The sequence below is a fragment of the Pan paniscus genome, chromosome 10 (genome assembly GCF_029289425.2).
Source record: "Pan paniscus chromosome 10, NHGRI_mPanPan1-v2.0_pri, whole genome shotgun sequence".
Classification (NCBI taxonomy): domain Eukaryota; kingdom Metazoa; phylum Chordata; class Mammalia; order Primates; family Hominidae; genus Pan; species Pan paniscus.
Window position 1 is genome coordinate 130,619,011 of NC_073259.2, and position 18,750 is coordinate 130,637,760.

Here is an 18,750-nt window from a genome sequence, read left to right on the forward strand (position 1 = left end):
GTGTTCTCCCGCCAATTTAAACCTGTGGGATGGAACCTAAAGACTAGAGGCGGTTGTGTGAGTCAGGAAGAGGGGCCAGATATCTGAGTGTTCCTCTTTAGTTTCTTCAATTGCAGGTGAGGACGGGGAGCTGCGCTGTGTAGGGAACTGGGGGTGGGTTCAGGACGAAGTAGCTGCAGCCTCTGCTCAGTTCCTGTTGTTTTCCCCTTGACGCTGGCAGGAGAGAGGTTGGAGTCGGTTTTTGCTGGCGGCGATGTCCAGCTGAGAGCGTTTAAGTATGGAGGCCTGACAAGTGTTTCATCTTGCTCATTCTCTCCTATTCGCGAATCTGTTCTGCATTCCGCCGCCAGAGTGATCTCAAAATTATCAAATCAGACCACTCGTTTGCTGAGTTCCCCTTCTACCCCTTGTACTGAGAATAAAATTCAATCTTGAAGTCGAGGTTTTATTGGACTCCACTGTTCTCTCCCTCACTGTCTTCTGCTTTTGCTTTGACCCGGCAGCAGCATCAAACGCTTCCTACTCAGCCTCCGAGTCTTTGCACTCTGTTCCCTCTGCCTACGTCGCGTTCCGCCTAAGTTTTGCGTACTTCTTGTTATTCAGGTCTCAGCTCAGATGTCACCTCCTTCCCTTCCCAAACAAATCCTTCTTCAGCGACGCCTCACCTCATCCATTTAATCACTGTTTCCTTCAAATCATTTAGCACTTTTTGTAATTATTTGTGCAGTTGCTTTTTTGTGGCGGTAGCGTAACAAGATACGTATTAACTATTTTATTTTTGTCCGTTTTTCCCGCAAAAACATAAACTTCATAATGGCAAAGACATTTTGTGTTCTGTTGAAGCTATATTCCCAGTTCCTAGAAAGGTGTCTGGCACATAGTAAATAGGTATTCAATAAACATTTGTTGAATAAGTAAATATGGCAGTTATGGGCGGTTTCTCTATTTCACAGATGTGGGAAATTGAGACCCATAAAGGTATTCATTCCAACCTGTCCCTCCTTCTTCATCTCCTCACTCCCACCCAAACACCAGCCACTGAAACTTCTCTATTCTCCAAACATGTTTTGTTTCTGTTCCCTTGCTTATGCTCTTAGGAAGAACTCTTTAAACATTTATAAAACTATGATCTTCAATTCTCAGCCCAAGTGTTACCTGCTTCCACCAATAACAAATAAGCTAACACCTAAAATTGAATGTTTGCCATTAACCGAGCATTGTTCTGTGAACATTTAAAACTCAAAACATTGGGAGGCTGAAGCAGAAGGATTGCTTGAGCCCAGGAGATCAAGGCCAGCCAGGGCAAAATAGTGAGACCCTCGTCTCTCAAAAAACCAGAAGTGAAAAATAGAAAACTCCTTCAGGTGGGTACAACTAAATTAGTTCCTTGGTATTGGTATCCATGGGAGATTGGTTCCAGGACCTCCCACAGATACCAAAACCCTAGGATGCTTAAGTCCCTGTCATTAAATGGCATAGCATTTGCATGTAGCCTAGGAACATCTGCCTGTATACTTTAAATCATCTCTTGATTTCTTATCTTGCGTAACAGTGTAAATGTGCTATGCCTGTAGGTGGAATCTAGGGATGTGGAACACATGGATATTGACGGCAAACTGTATACATATATTTTTTTTCCAAGACGGAGTTTCACTCTTGTTGCCCAAGCTGGAGTGCAGTGGCACGATCTCAACTTACTGCAACCTCCGCCTCCCGGGTTCAAGCAATTCTACAGCCTCAGCCTCCTGAGTAGCTGGGATTACAGGTACACACCACCACGCCCGGCTAATTTTATGTGTTTTTAGTAGAGAGGGGGTTTCGTCATGTTGGCCAGGCTGGTCTCAAACTCCTGACCTCAGATAATCCACCTGCCTAAGCCTCCCAAAGTTCTGGGATTACAGGTGTGAGCCACCGCGCTGGCCTGGCCTGTATATTCCTATTTTATAAATTAGAGAATTGAGGAACAGAAAGATTAAGTGATCACCCAAGGACAGCTGCCTAGTCATTGTGAAAGAGCACCAAGTCAGAAATTGTTTCTTCCTTGTGCTATACCTTTTATAGATATTGAAACATACTTCTAGTAGCACTTATGAAACCAATTGTAATTATTTGATTATCATTCCCTACCAGTCTTGATCCAAGGATTGTTTTTCTCCTTAGTGTTCTTTTCCCACCCAGACTCCAGGTAATATGGTTTATGTAAACCTTTGCTTTTTGAGATGGGTAAACCTCATAAGGTTTCAAGCTTAGTCTTTGATCCAGAAACCTAATTCATTTTTTTCTCCTCCCCTTATCATTTTTATTTGTTGTATAATAATACTATGATAGCATCAATGGACTTTTCTGAACTTCATCTGGAATCTTATCATCCTATGATATCCCTGACAATCTGGCATCTAAACCTACACTGTTTGCTGCTATTAAAGGTTTATTTCTAATGAAAGGTTTATTTCTAATGAAAACTTGGTATAATTAAAGGTTGATTTCTAATGAAAACTTGATATAATTCCAAACTAGACACACAAAGTAATGGAAGCTCTAAGATACATTGGTAAGATCAGAATTGTTGGTTTGTGTGCATAAACCAATATGTTGTTCTCTGGTAACCATCATAGCTCTAGTTCCATTTATGTTATTGGCCCGAAGTGTTTAGTGGCCACAGCAATAACAAGAAGACAAAGATGTCTGTATATGTTAATGTTAGACTTTTGTTTTTGTTTTGTGAGTAAGCTTTCTCATTTCCCAAGGAACCGGGTTCTATGCAACAAGATAATATGGTGTCTAATTTTATGTTGTTCAGGAAAGACAGTGGTTCCTGACTCAGGAAGACAGTCTCAGAAACATGTGGAATGATATTGAGCTGCTAACAAATGATGATACCGGAAGTGGGTACCTGAGTGTCGGTTCAAGAAAAGAACATGGAACTGCTTTATATCAAGTAGATTTGCTAGTGAAGATCTCTTCTGAAAAGGTAGTGATTATTACACTGACTGTTTCATTCACAGAATTTTTACTGAGTGCTTAGTAGGGCTAGTGGCCCACAGTAAATATTTTGTGAATGAATATAGCACTTCCTCAGGGAATCAAGATTCAATCTCAGATTGCTAGAAATTCACATCTGAATACCCTCTGCATCATGTCAGGATCAGTATTTTCACAACTGAAGGATTCTTAGTTCCTCTTGATATTTCATGCATACAAAAATATGTGTAAGTTGATACAAAGAATATCTTTTCTTTTTTTTTTTTGAGACAGATTCTTACTCTGTCACCCAGGCTGGAGTGCAGTGGTGTGATCACGGCTCACTGCAATCTCTGACTCCCAGATTCAAGTGATTCTCGTGCCTCAGCCTCCCAAGTAGCTGAGATTACAGTTGTGTGCCACCATGCTCAGCTAATTTTTTGTATTTTTGTAAAGATGGGGTTTCTCCATGTTGGCCAGGCTGGTCTTGAACTCCTGGCCTCAAGAAATCCACCCACCTCAGCCTCCCAAAGTGCTGGGATTACAGGTGTGAGCCATCACGCCCGGCATACAAAGAATATCTACCACTGACTTAGGAAATGAAATGTTACCAATAGAGTTGAAGGCTCTGAGGGTCCATCCCTGAATCTGTGTTCCTCCTGTTTCCTACCAGAGTCAAGCACCCTGCTGAGTATGAGGTTTATCCGTGCATTTCTTTCTACATTTTAACTTTCTTCTGTCAGTAATTGCACTATTCTTGCTTCATGCCTGAAACCTTATTCTTTGCATTCTATAGAAGGTACTATTAGCTGGGTGTGGTGGCATGCACGTGTAGTCCCAGCTACTTGGGAGGCTGGTATTTAATTCTTTTTTTTTTTAATAAAAAAAATTTTTTTTCACTCAAATGGAATCTGACAGATAAGGCAGGGCATCCACTGTGGACGTTATTCCTAAAGGGAATTAAATGTATGCTTTTGACTTTTTTTTTAAACTGGCTGATGGGATTTTAAAAAGAAATCATTCTTTATGCAGCTTTAAGCTGGTGTCTGTGGAACTGTGCTGCTTTTTCTTTTTCTTTTTTTTTTTTTGAGGCAGAGTCTCATACTGTTGCCTAGGCTGGAGTGCAGTGGTGCTATCTCGGCTCATTGCAACCTCCGCCTCCTGGGTTCAAGCGATTCTTCTGCCTCACCCTCCCGAGTAACTGGAAATACAGACACGAGCCACCACACCCAGCTAATTTTTGTGTTTTTAGTAGAGATGAGGCTTCACCATGTTGAGCAGGATGGTCTCGATCTCTTGACCTTGTGATCCACCCACCTCGGCCTCCCAAAGTTCTGGGATTACAGGTGTGAATCACTGTGCCCGGGCTTTATTTTTTAATATTATCAGGAGCCTTAAAACGTGGAAGTGGCTCAGGCCTTTCTTGACCTCAAGGTTGCTGTTGAAAAATAATAGTGCATGTGTATAGAATCTTGGATTCTGGTAGGAACTAAAATTCTATCTATTATTAGCACGTGGCATACACTTACCAACATGTTTTGAACATCTGCTATGTTCTGAGCCCAATATTAGGAACTTGGACATAAGATGGCATCTTATTCATTCCTTTTAGGATCTTACCTTAAAGTTAGGCACACAGGACACAAACAATAAAAGATGCTTAGCTGTGCAAGTCAGTATATGCTAAATGCCAAATGAACAGTAGAGACAGTAAATGAGTAGGAATTCAGTGGCTGGAGAGCTCATTGTGGGTTGGGCAGTTTAAGGAGCATTTCCTTAAGAAACTATGTGTGAGCCCGGTGTGGTGGCATGTCCTGTAGTCCCAGCTACTCAGGCTGAGGCAGGAGAATGGCGTGAGCCCAGGAGTTTGAGGCCAGCCTGGGCAACATAGGGAGACAACATCTCTAAAAAAAATAAAAATTAAACTACACTTGCTTTGGGTCTTAAGAAGGAGAACAGTCTAGAGAGAAGAGTCTAGAGAGAACAGTGTGAACAGATCCCTAGAAGATATAGTGCCGTTCCTTTTCTTTTTTTTTTTTTTTGAGGCAGAGTCTTGCTCTGTTGCCCAGGCTGGAGTGCAGTGGTGTGATCTTGGCTCACTGCAACCTCTGCCTCTCGGGTTCAAGTGATTCTCGTGCCTCAGCCTCCCCATTAGCTGGGATTACATGCGTCTGCCACCACGCCCGGCTAATTTTAGTGCCATTCCTTGTTGGCAGTGCCTTCATGTAACCTTTTACTAGTTGAAGAAGCAAGTAAAAAGATAAGAAGGAGGCTGGGCGCAGTGCCTCACACTTGTATTCCCGGCACTTTGGGTGGTTGGGATGGAAGGATCGTTTGAGTCCAGGAGTTCTAGACCAGCCTGGCCAACACAGTGAAAACCCCGTCTCTATAAAAGAAAAAGAAAATTAGCCAGGTGTGGTGGTGTGCATGTGTAGTCCCAGCTACTTGGGTTGGGGAGGCACGAAGATCCCTTGAGCCCAGGTGTTTAAGGCTGCAGTGAGTTATGATGGCATCACTGCATTCCAACCTGAGCGACAGAGGGAGACCCTGTCTCAAAATAAAGAAAAAAATAAGGTAGAAGAGGGATCAGAATGTTGGGGAATTTTCAAGGATTACACCTGGAGAAGATGACTTTTGAAATAGTCATAAAATGAGGTGATTAGCTGTATTTTGTCAGGGAAGAATAGGACTGGTTAACATTTATTGAGCATATACTATGTGCAGGGCTCTCTCATAAGCCCTTTACATGAATTCGTTTAATCTTTATTCAGGTGAACCTTGTAGGTGTTATTATTGTTACTCTTTTACATGGAGTTAGTTGATGCATTTGCCTAAGATCACTTAGCTAGTAAGGGACTGAGCTTCCTCAACCACTAATCTGTCCCAGTGCTTCAAGACAGCTATGTGTGGGAGGCTCTTGGCAACAGAAACTGAATACTGGAGACTCTGATTTGGCTTGTCTACTGTTTTTAAAAATGTTGGCTTAGCTGCCAATATTTAAAAATCAGAACATTTCACATAAAGATCCAGCTTCTGTTGATGAATTGGGAGGTATGGCCATGCCAGTGCAGCATCCCCACCAGGCTTCCCACTGGCTGGTGTGAAGTAGACTCTATTCTTTCATGTCTGTGGGGGCATGGACCCTCCAGTTCACAGTTCACCACCATTCCCCTGCCTAGCGTATCCACGACACCAAGACTTTATGCCAATCTTGATTAATTCATTATGTTAATACCTGGCTCCTGCAGCATAAAGTCAATCCTGAGGAAACAAGGACTTGAACATGAGAATCCTTTGCCCTTCCTGCTCATCCTGAACTGTTTTTCTACTTAGGATCCTGGATGGATTCAAGATATACCATACAAAGAAAAACTCGATGATTAATTAGATAGAGGGGCTAAAGAAAAAAAAGCCTGTCAAGTTTTAAAGTGGGATATTTGGGAATTTATTGATACTATTGATAAGTATTGTTAAACACATATAAAAATGTTTGAATTTTCATCATGCTTTTCTCTCCCACAGGCCTCATTAAATCCAAAGATACAGGCATGCAGCTTAAGTGATGGGTTTATTATTGTAGCCGACCAATCAGTGATATTGCTTGACAGTATTTGTAGATCACTTCAATTGCATCTTGTCTTTGGTAAGTATAATGTAATGAATGAAGTAAGGTAAATTGGAAGTCAAATACATCTGCTGCCAATTTCTGCTGGATTGCCTCCTCTTTACTCCATTATTTCTAAGATTTCAAATTAGACCAATTTCAAGTAATTAAGCTTGAGTGCTTAGTGCCTTATTTGCGTTGGGCACTAGAGTCACAGGACACTGAGATGATCCCTTCTCTCAATACATCTGAGGGGAAATACACATGTAAAGCAACAACTTAGTTTACTTGCTTGTATTAGAATACTATGGAAAATACGAGCTCATTTGTGTTCACATTCCTGAATCTTGTACAGAATTTCGGTATCATTAGTGGGTATTTGCATATTTTTAGAATTAATAGCTCTCTAAAAATCCTTGAACATACTTATGAATTAATTCTTCATCGAGCTACAAGGCTTCAAGTACATGCAAATGTGGATTTGAGAGTGAATTAAAGCTGGGCGTGGTGGCTCATGCCTGCAATCCCAGCACTTTGGGAGGCTGAGGCCACCAGATCACTTGCGGTCAGGAGTTCAAGACCAGCCTGGCCAACATGGTGAAACCCCATTTCTACTAAAAATACAAAAATCACACCTGTAATCCTTGTACTTTGGAAGGCCCAGGTGGGTGGATTGCCTGAGCTCAGGGGTTTGAGACCAGCCTGGGCAACACGGTGAAATCCCGTTTTCTCTACTAATACACAAAAATTAGCTGGCCGTGCTGGTGTGCGCCTATAGTTCCAGCTACTTGGGAGGCTGAGGTAGGAGAATTGCTTGAACCTGGGAGGTGGAGGTTGCAGTGAGCCAAGATCACTCCACTACACTCCAGCCTGGGTGACAGAGCAAAACTCTGTCTCCAAAAACAACAACAATAACAAAAATTAGCTGGGCATGGTGGCATACACCTGTAATCCCACCTACTCAGGAGTCTGAGGCAGGAGAATCGCTTGATCCCAGGAGGCAGAGGTTGCAGTGAGCCAAGATTATGCCACTGTACTCTAGCCTGAGTGACAGAGTGACAGTCTTGTCTCAAAAACAAAAAAAAGAGTGAATTAAGGGGTAAGTCAGTGATTGTACTGAGCTTAGGCAAGAATATTATGAAAGTTTTTTTTTTTTTTTTTATGAGATGGAGTCTCTCTCGCTCTGTCACCCAGGCTGTAGTGCAGTGGCACAATCTCGGCTCACTGCAAGCTCTGCCTCCCGGGTTCACACCATTCTCCTGCCTCAGCCTCCTGAATAGCTGGGACTACAGGCGCCCACCACCATGCCTGGGCAATTTTTTGTATTTTTTTTTTTTTTTTAGTGGAGACAGCATTTCACCATGTTAGCCAGGATGGTCTCGATCTCCTGACCTTGTGATCTGCCTGCCTCGGCCTCCCAAAGTGCTGGGATTATAGGCATGAGCCACCACACCCGACCCCGAAAGTTTTTTCTTTCTTGAGTAGAAATTTTTTTTTTTTTTTTGAGATGTAGTCTCGCACTGTCGCCTAGGCCGGAGTGTGGTGGCATGATGTCAGCTCACTGCAACCTCCGCCTCCAGGGTCCAAGCAATTCTCCTGCCTCAGCCTCCCAAGTATCTGGGACTATAGGCGCCTATCACCACGCCCTGCTAATCTTTTTTTGTATTTTTAGAAGAAACAGGGTTTCACTATGTTGGCCAGGCTGGTCTCAACCTCATGATCTGCCCGCCTCGGCCTCCTGAAGTGTTGGGATTACAGACGTGAGCCACCGTGCCAGGCCTTTTTTTTTTTTTTTTGCCCTGAGACAGTCTCGCTCTGTGGCCCAGGCTGGAGTGCAGTGGTGCTCTCTCAGCTCACTGCAACCTCCACCTCCCAGGTTCAAGAGATTCTTCTGCCTCAGCCTCCCAAGTAGCTGGGAATACAGGCGCCTGCCACCATGCCTGGTAATTTTTGTATTTTTAGTAGGGTCAGGTTTCACCATGTTGGCCAGGCTGCTCTCAAATTCCTGACCTCAAATGATCCACCCACCTTGGCCTCCCAAAGTGCTGGGATTACAGGAGTGAGCCACTGCACCCGGCCATTAAATAGAAATTTTAAGAGAAAGATAGTTGTTGAAACTTTTACATAAGAACTTAGACAACTGAAAAGGAAACAGAACACATACATTTTGGATTGCAACATGGAGGCAAGAACATATCTTGATTGCAACATGGAGGCAAGAAACTTGTGTTTTATGGAACCTTGACGTATTGACCCTGATTGGTCCACAAGATTCACAGTTTCTTCTGTGAAGTGGTGGGATGAGTAACGATGATCCATTTGTGAAAAGACATTGTGGCGGAATAACTTGAGTTCGTAAGCCAGTTACATACTATTGTTTTTCTGTCTTGTCCCTTCCCTCTTTGCTTTGTTTTCTGTTACCTTGGCCTTCTTGCTTTTGCATGAATACAACAGGCACTTCCCACTCCATGATCTTTCCTTGAGCTGTGCCCACCATCTGAATGCTCGGAATGCTCTTCATCTTAGTCATTTGGCTAACTTCCTCACCTCTTTCATGTCTCCTGTGAGCTTTCTAATTAACACTGCAAAATGCACCATTCTTCTGAGCTCTCTTACCTGGCTCTACATTTTTTTCCCAGAACATCTATCACCTTCTTACATGTCTCACAGTTTGTTTATTATGCTAATTGTTTATCAGCTATTTTTTTTTTTTTGAGACGGAGTCTGGCTCTGTTGCCTAGGCTGGAGTGCAGTGGCGCAATTTCGGCTCACTGCAGCCTCCACCTCCTGGGTTCAAGCGATTCTCCTGTCTCAGCCTCCTGAGTAGACTGGATTACAGGCACATGCCACCATGTCCGGCTAATTTTATATTTTTAGTAGAGACGGAGTTTCACCATGTTGGCCAGGCTGGTCTCGAACTCCTGACCTCAAGTGATCTGCCTGCTTCGGCCTCCCAAAGTGCTGGGGTTACAGGTGTGAGCCACCACGCCTGGTCATTTATCAGCTATTTCTGTCTTAGAATATGAGCTCTGTGACGGTGGTAATCTTTTGTTACTGTTCTCAGATATATGTAAAAGGCCTAGAACAAAGTTTACCATATAGTAAGTGCTCAGTAAATATTTCTTGACCAGCTGCATGCAGTGGCTCACATCTGTAACCTCAGCACTTTGGGAGGCAGAGATGGACAATCGCTTGAGCTCAGGAGTTCGAGACCAGTCTGGGTAACATGGCAAAACCTCGTCTGTACAAAAAATACCAAAAACTAGCTGGCCATAGTGGTGTGTACCTGTGGTCCCAGCTACCTGGGAGGCTGAGGTGGGAGAATTGCCTGACTGAGCCCAGGAAGTCTAGGGTGCAGTGAACTGGGGTGGTACCACTGCACTCCAGCCTGGGTAGCAGAGCGAGACGCTGTCTCAAAAACAAAACAAAACAAAAAATATTTGTTGACTGAATAAAAGTCAACAACATTCTTTTTTACTTTCATCACATCTGTTTTGCAGTATTTAGAAGTAACTTAAGTAATCGTTGGCTTTTTAATGAGAAAAATTTGTATTTTTTTTGTATTGAAAATAAAGATTTTCGAAGGAAGCTTGTAACTTTGATTTGAAATTTTCAGATACTGAAGTGGATGTAGTTGGCCTTTGTCAAGAAGGAAAGTTTCTTTTGGTTGGCGAGAGAAGTGGCAACCTACATCTTATTCATGTAACATCAAAACAAACACTACTCACTAATGTAAGATCTTGTTGTATTTTAATTTTCATTATTTAAATTCTAAATAATCTCTTAGACAACTAAAACTCTAGCAAACTATTACTTAACATGTGTTTAAAATTAAAGCAATGTTTTTTTGAACAATTAAGCTTTGAAGGTGTTACCACAGCTTGGATCCTGAGCTCTTGGCTCTCCTGTAAATAGAAATTAACACCAGGTCAAACAGAAATTTTCCCAGGGAATGTTTAGTAGGCTTGTGGCTCAAGGAATCTCAAGGCAACAGCGTATGGGAAAGGGATCCCAAGTGCTAGCTCCCCGAAGGGCTTAGCTCTTGTCATTTTGAGGAAGCTGAGGTGAAAAAGGGAGTGATTTGTAGGCATGTAGAGGCAGGGAACTTTTAGCGCCTGTGAATTTTGGTCGCATCCTTTTTCATGTGTTGTATATCTCACTAGCATGTTAAATCTCCATCCCTGGGTGTGATTTTTAGTATCATAATTAGGTTAAAATTAGGAAATACTTGGTGAAAGGCCAGGGTTGAAGTCCATCTTGTCTTCAGCTGGCTGGATCTGGTCAGGTGCTTAGCAGGACTGCTAGAATCCTGATTTAGTAACCTTGGAAGATGGTCAGGTTTTTATTAGGAATGCTAGAGTCCCACTTTAACAACTTTGGGAGAAGTAACTCCAGGAGACAAATGGTTAGGTTCTTGTATGGTTGGGAATTCAGCTTGGTCAGCTAACTCAGGAGCAGGCAGCTTTCTGCTGTTTGATTCCAGTCAGCTTGTTAAGGGAGGCAGGAAGGTAGAGGAGGGAATGCCCAGACATATGAAGCCTTTGGGGTCTTGGTTACCATGTCTCTTGCCTGCCAGGATTGAGTTTCTTCCCTATACTGAATGGTATTTTAAATTAAAAGAATGTTTTTTTGAAAAATTAAGCTTTGAAGGTGTTACCACAGCTTGGATCCCGAATTCTTGGCTCTCACATAAATAGAAATTAGCACCAGGTCAAACAAAAATTTTCTTAGGCCAGGTTTAGTAGGCTTGTGGCTCAAGGAATCGCAAGGGAGCAGTCTTGAAGGTATTTAGTACACTTATCCAAAATAGTTTTCCATTTTAAAAGTAAGATGTTTAGAATATAGGCAGAATTATTGCTAATGATAATTGATAACTCTAGAGTTTAAAGAATAAAATCCTTGATTGTATTTTTCTGTGTTTAATTTTATTATTTGAAATTAATTTGCATTTAGGCATTTGTTCAGAAAGCTAACGATGAAAATCGGCGGACTTACCAGAATCTTGTCATTGAGAAGGATGGTTCAAATGAAGGTAAGTTTTCCTGAATTTTTTTTGAATGACTTTTTTTTTTTTTTTAATGGAGTCTCCCTTTGTCGCCCAGGCTGGAGTGCAGTGGCGCAATCTCAGGTCACTGGAACCACCAGCTCCCAGGTTCAGGCGTCTCCTGCCTCAGCCTCCTGAGTAGCTGGGATTACAGGTGTGTGCCACCACGCCCGGCTAATTTTTGTATTTTTAATAGAGATGGAGTTTCACCATGTTGGCCAGGCTGGTCTCAAGCTCCTGACCTCAAGTGAGTGATCCACCTGCCTCAGCCTCCCAAAGTGCTGGGATTACAGGCATGAGCCACTGCGCCCAGCCTGAATGACTTCTGACTAATATCCAATCAAAAATTCAAATTTGTGGTTAATAAATTATATAAAATCATTATTATGCTACCTACATTTTTTCTGTGTTTTTTTTTTTGAGACGAAGTGTCCCTCTTGTCCCCCAGGCTGGAGTGCAATGGCACGACCTCGGCTCACTGAAACCTCTGCCTCCTGAGTTCAAACGATTCTCCTGCCTCAGCCTCCCGAGTAGCTGGGATTACAGGCACCTGCCACCACGCCTGGCTAATTTTTTGTTTTTAGTAGAGATGGGGTTTCACCATGTTGGCTAGGCTGGTCTCGAACTCCTGACCTCAGGTGATCTGCCCGCCTCAGGTGATCCGCCTGTGAGCCACTGTGCCTGGCCTTTTCTGTATTTTTTATACATTTTTTTCTATCAATGCAATTAATATTGTAAGAAACAATTTTTAAATTTTTGAAAAAAATTTTTAAAGCTCTTTTTAGATGTTTAAATATATACTTTTCCTAAATATAATATTCTGAACTTATTTTTACAGTTTTGAGATTTCTATGGGTTACCAAGGAGACATTATATTCTTTTAAAATGTGTTTCTGGGCTTCAGTATATTATTATATTTTTACTTCAACAAATGTTAACTGGGCCTTAGTTTATTTTGATATATCTGATATTTTTTTTTCTGGCACATGAAGTTTGTTGTTTTAATAAAAGTTTCAAAAGAAGTTAACAATGTTTTTGCAAATAACCTACTAGTTCTTTGTAAATAAGTTTTATCTGTAACATTACTATAATATTTGATCATTAGAATTTAAATGAGCAGGCTGTGTGTGGTGGCTCACATCTGTAATTCTAGCACTTTAGGAGGCTGAGGTGGGAGCATTGCTTCAGTCTAGGAGCTCGAAACCAGCCTGGATAGTATAGAGAGACCGCCACCTCTACAAAAAATAAAAAATTAGCCAGATGTGTTGGTGTGTCTCTGTAGTCCCACTTTCTCAGGAGGCTGAGTTGGGAGGATCTCTTGGGCCTGCAGTGAGCTGCGATCGCTGCACTGCAGTGTCTGGCCTGCGAGTGCAGGCCATTGCACTCCAGCCTGGGAGATAGATTGAGACCCTGTCTCAAAAACAAAAAACAAAAAAAAACCCTTCAAATTGACATATTTTTAAGGTAGTTCCAGATACTGTTTGTTTGTGCTTGCCTGCCTTCTTTCCTTCCTTCCTTCCTTCCTTCCTTCCTTCCTTCCTTCCTTCCTTCCTTCCTTCCTCTGTCTCTCCCTCTCTTTTTTTTTTTTTCTGAGATGGAGTCTCACTCTGTCACCCAGGCTAGAGAGCAATGACGCAATTTCGGCTCACTGCAACCTCCACCACCCGGGTTCAAGCAATTCTCCTGCCTCAGCCTCCTGAGTAGCTGGGACTACAGGCACGCACCACCACAACCAGCTAATTTTTATATTTTTAGTAGAGACGGGGTTTCACCATGTTGGTCAGGCTGGTCTCGAGCTCCTGACCTCGTGATCTACCTGCCTTGGCCTCCCAAAGTGTTGGCATTACAGGCGTGAGCCACTGCGCCCCGCCTCTTTCTGTCTTTCTCTCTTTCTTCAAAAGCCACGTTCAAACAGACACTGGTTTAAATTTTATATCCATGTGCCTTTTAAAGTAACTGATTCCCAGCCGTGAGCAGTGGCTCAGGCCTGTAATCCCAGCACTTTGGGAGGCTGAGGCAAGCAGATCATGAGGTCAAGAGATCAAGACCATCCTGGCCAACATGGTGAAACCCTGTCTCTACTAAAAATACAAAAATTAGCTGGGCATGGTGGTGCACGCCTGTAGTCCCAGCTACTCGGGAGGCTGAGGCAGGAGAATTGCACCCTAGAGGTGGAGGTTGCAGGGAGCCGAGATCGCACTGCTGCACTCCAGCCTAGCGACAGAATGAGACTCCGTCTCAAAAAAAAGAAACTGATTCTGATTTTATTTCAATAGGTACCTATTATATGCTACTTCTTACATACAGTGGATTTTTTTGTATTACAAACCTTCAGCTTTTAAAAATTCAACAAGGTAAGTAATACATTATATTTTTATTATTGATTTGCAGCAATATTTACTAGTTTTATTAATTTAATAGTAAAATTTTAAGTACTCTCTTTAAGCTTATTTTATCTTACTTGTATTTAGTTATAATTGGGTATACTTTTAAGTATTCAGAATACAGTTATTCTCCTCTGTTAGAGCTGGAACAGTATCTGAATAAATGTAATTTTGATATGGCCTTCAAGGAGCTTAGTTTGGGGAGATAAGCTTCAACAGTTTAGTTGGGGAGACAAGACATATGCTAGCACAATAGTAAATGCTTTTTAATGTGGTAGATGAACCTGGAAATGGAAATGACTATGTAGTGTTAATAGTGCAGAACAGGGCTGGCGTGGTGGCTCATGCCTGTAATCCTGGCACTTTGGGAGGCCAAGGCGGGCAGATCACCTGAGGTTGGGAGTGCAAGACCAGCCTGACCAACATGAAGAAACCCTGTCTCTACTAAAAATACAAAATTAGCCAGGCAGGGTGGCAGGCGCCTGTAATCCCAGCTAGTCGGGAAGCTAAGGCAGGAGAATAATTTGAACCCAGGAGGCAGAGGTGCGGTGAGCCGAGATCACGCTGTTGCACTCCAGCCTGGGCAGCAAGAGCGAAACTCTGTCTCAAAAAAATATATATATAGTGCAGAACAATAATGTAAAATATGTTTTAAGCTAGTAGTCTGGACCATTTATCCCTCTAAGCCAAGTGAAATTATTTGAGGAATGGATTTGGAACAGGTATTTAACATTTTATTTTATTTTATTATTTTTATTTATTTTTTTATTTTTGAGATGGAGTCTTGCTCTGTCGCCCAGGCTGGAGTACAGTGGTATGATATTGGCTCACTGCAACCTCTGCTTCCCAGGTTCAAGTGATTCTTGTGCCTCAGTCTCCCAAGTAACTGGGATTACAGGTGCGCACCACCACACCTGGCTGATTTTTGTATTTTTACTAGAGGCGGGGTTTCACCATGTTGGCCAGGCTGGTCTCGAACTCCTCACGTCAAGTGATTTGCCCGTCTCGGCCTCCCAAAGTGCTGGGATTGTAGGCATGAGCCACTGCGCCTGGCCTAAGTGATATTTTTAAAATACTGACTTGCCAGGCCTGTGCTACGTCTTGGGTATATGACAAGATTGAAGATTTGTTTTCCATAGCTTCATGATGGAGCTAGAAAAGTAAGAGCTATTCCAAACAGTGAGAAGCACAGGAGAGTTGGAGTAGGGAGAAGATCCCCTTAGTAGGAGGAGAGGTGGTAAGGGTAGGTATGGAGAGGTACTGGCTGGTGCCCTGAATCTAACATGTCACAGTTAGCGTATTTTGGTCAGGGGCAAAACTTGATTCTCACCAGTGTTCTTTGAACTAGATTGTATTTAATTTCACCTTGACACAAAACAGGTGACTTGTATTATTTTATAGATTAATACTATACATTTAGCCTGCTTTCTTTTTTAATGCAGCAATTGAGAATGTAGACTTCAGTACAGCAAGAAAGGTAAGAAAATAAATCCATATTGTCCTCTTAAAAAAATTACATTTAATATTAATGTAGTAGAATGTTTCTGTATATAATTGGTCTACTTCTTGATATTTTAGAAATTATTATGATATAACATTTTAATAACATTTCTATTTAAAAATACATTTATGCCCGTAATCCCAGCACTTTGGGAGGCTGAGGGGGCGGATCACCTGAGGTCCGGAGTTCGAGACCAGCCTGACCAACTGGAGAAACCCCATCTCTACTAAAAAATACAAAATTAGCCAGGGGGTGGTGGCGCATGCCTGTACTCCCAGCTACTCAGGAGGCTGAGGCAGGGAATTACTTGAACTCGGGAGGCAGAGGTTGTGGTGAGCCGAGATTGTGCCATTGCACTCTAACCTGGGCAACAAGAGCAAAACTCTGTCTCCAAAAAAAAAAAAAAAAATTTATAACTGATTGATACCAACTGATTTTAGTGATTTTATGGAGCATAAATATGTATTATATATATGATGTTGTTGTTTTTAATTTTGCAGTTACAAGGACAAATCAAGTCCAGTTTTATTTCTACTGAAAATTATCATACTCTTGGTTGTCTCAGTCTTGTGGCTGGAGATTTAGCAAGTGAAGTTCCTGTGATAATTGGGGTAATTGTTTTTATAAAGTTTTGTTTTTTGTTGCCTAAAGCATTTTCTCAGAAAAATGTTTTTGTTTTGATTAAATTGCAAAATAATTTGTAACATATAACCGAAACAAGGAAATTATAAAATTAAGGTAATTAAAAATAACTCAATAAATAAATTTCTGTCTTGGAAAAAATATTGCATCTTTACTTTCCCTAGTCTTTACCTGAAGTACAGCATTTTTTTCAATTATGAGAGCAGACAAAAACGATAGAAAACAAAACCAAAAAATTCCATTGTTACAGTACCTGTGACTTTGTCACTAATGGAAAAACAGCACATTATTGCAGCTGTCTTGAAATAAATATTTACACACCACTACTTCAAAATTATGGTCATCATAGTTTTTCTAATAGGAAGTGTAATTACTACTGGTGACATACTCACAGGGACTGCTGATTCTACTGCTTTTTGTTTTTTGGGGTTTTTGTGGCCTACATTCATAAGTGAAAGAAATTCTGTTTCAGATGGAGATTAGTGAAAATAAAGATGTAAATTTTTTGCCGATCCAGCTTCACAGATCCGTTGAATCTTGAAATAAGTCAGGTTAAGAACCTTAGTGTTAGAGAATGGTCCTAAAGAGTAAAGTGTCTTTGATGTAATGCCTGCCTCCTAAGTGATTCTACGTTATTCTTAGTCTTGGCTAGCTAGGCTACTTGCAAGTTTTGTTATTAGTGAAATGGGAACGTGGACAAGGATGCACGTAGAAAAGCACAATTCATTCACAACCATTGGCATGTATACATTGCCGTGTAATGTCTTATATCTCATGTTACATGTAAAAAGTAACATATCATTATTGGTATGTCACTTCCAGTAACCCTGATCATAATTTCTTTGAATTTTGGGGCAAAATACCTAACGTTATATTCAAAGAATAGGCAGAAACTCAATATAATTACGTTTACAGCATTTTTACTTGCCAAATTTATATATTAAGAAGTAGTCAGCTGCGTGTCATGGCATGCTCCTATGGTCCCAGCTACTTGGGAAGCTGAGGCAGAAGAATTGCGTGAGCCCAGAGTATCATGCTGCAGTAGCTCTGATCACACCTGTGATCACGCCACTTCACTGCAGCCTGGCAACACAGTGAGATCCTGTCTCTAAAAAGAGAAGAAACAAAAAAGAGAGAAAAGAAGCAGTCATATTTCCACATTGAGCATATCTAATTTAACATTTCACCAGGGTTTCAAAGAATTTAAAATTAATATTTATAAATTTTTTTTCCAAATATCTGTGGTATTTTAATGAAAATACTTATCAAAGACTATATTTTAATCATAATCCTGGAAGAGGTCTTAAAAGTTCACTGCATGTCTTTAGTGCTAGTTGCCTAAATACGCTCGTTAAATATTTATGTGAAGGCTGGCATGGTGGCTTATGCCTGTAATCCCAACACTTTGAGAGGCTGAGGTGGGAGGATTGCTTGCGCCCAGGAGGTTGAGACCAGTCTCAGCAACATAGAGAGACCCTGTCTCTACAACAAATAGTAAATTAGCCGGGTGTGGTGATGCTCACCTGTAGTCCCAGCTACTGGGGAGGCTGAGGTGGGAGGATTGCTTGAGCCCAGGAGTTTGAGGCTGCAGTGAGCTGTGATCACTGCCCTCCAGCCTGGGCAATGGAGTGAGACCCTGTCTCAAATTAAAAAAAAAAAAAATTGTAATAACCATGAATTCCAATAGTACACTGTTTTTTTCATTCTCTTCAGAAACCAAGAGAGGAACTGGAAGATGAAACCTAGTTAAGTTAGAATATGTAAATATATTTTAAATTTAGTAACCTATAAAACTTACATGTTTCTACTTTGAGGAAGGCTCAGGTCTAAGAATGAAATTTGCATTTGAAGTACTGTGTTCATTTTTCCAGGGAACCGGTAATTGTGCATTCTCAAAATGGGAACCAGATTCTTCCAAGAAAGGAATGACAGTTAAGAACCTTATTGATGCAGAGATTATTAAAGGTAAAATAAGTTAATGAAACTACTTTAGACAATTATTAGTGAGTTTTAATTTTTATGTCAGTGTACTTAGACTGACATATGGGTCATTTTACCCTACCACTCTTTGAAACAAGCCAGAATAGCTTGATGGTTGTTCACATACAGAACAGTTCTTGACATGTTACAGTTGTTACTCTTCATTTTGGGAGGTTTTACATTTTAGTAATCACCTAACAGAAATAGAGGCAGGAATAAAGGAAAATGGGACCTAGTAATTATGTAGTTCTGCCTTTCTGTGAATATGTTAGTTTTCTATTTAGATATATGAAATATTGAAATAAAATCCTGACACATCTTATTTTCTCTTTTGTAGGTGCAAAGAAGTTCCAGCTGATAGACAATCTACTTTTTGTTCTTGATACTGATGTATGTTTCTTGTTTCTCCTTCAATGTTTTTACTTGATATGTTTTACAACAAAAATGTCAGACTTACAAAGGCAAGGGTTTTAGCTAGGGTGGATAACTATCTTGTGTACTGTGCTTTTTTTCAGTATATGTACCAAAAAGTTGATCCTGAAATGTAAATTTTTTTTTTTTTGAGATAGAGTTTCGCTCTTGTTGCCCAGGCTGGAGTGCAATGGTGCGATCTTGGCTCACTGCAACCTCCACC

The 18,750-nt window shown here is 41.2% G+C and overlaps 1 protein-coding gene across 2 annotated transcripts in view; it reads left to right on the plus strand.

Annotated features, from left to right (window-relative positions):
- The first annotated feature begins 29 nt into the window (after nt 1–29).
- KNTC1 (kinetochore associated 1) overlaps nt 30–18,750 on the plus strand; it is a 98,700-nt gene continuing 79,979 nt past the window's right edge. Inside the window, exons 1-11 of one of the 2 annotated variants that reach the window (XM_055096278.1) lie at nt 31–116; nt 1,643–1,765; nt 2,801–2,971; nt 6,484–6,604; nt 10,182–10,297; nt 11,519–11,597; nt 13,886–13,963; nt 15,436–15,470; nt 15,995–16,105; nt 18,008–18,101; nt 18,454–18,506. In XM_055096278.1, coding sequence (XP_054952253.1) covers nt 2,843–2,971; nt 6,484–6,604; nt 10,182–10,297; nt 11,519–11,597; nt 13,886–13,963; nt 15,436–15,470; nt 15,995–16,105; nt 18,008–18,101; nt 18,454–18,506 — 816 coding nt within the window. In that variant the 5' untranslated portion in view covers nt 31–116; nt 1,643–1,765; nt 2,801–2,842. Of the gene's footprint in view, nt 117–1,642; nt 1,766–2,800; nt 2,972–6,483; nt 6,605–10,181; nt 10,298–11,518; nt 11,598–13,885; nt 13,964–15,435; nt 15,471–15,994; nt 16,106–18,007; nt 18,102–18,453; nt 18,507–18,750 lie in introns of both variants that reach the window. The other variant, XM_003806558.5, reaches the window with a different exon arrangement.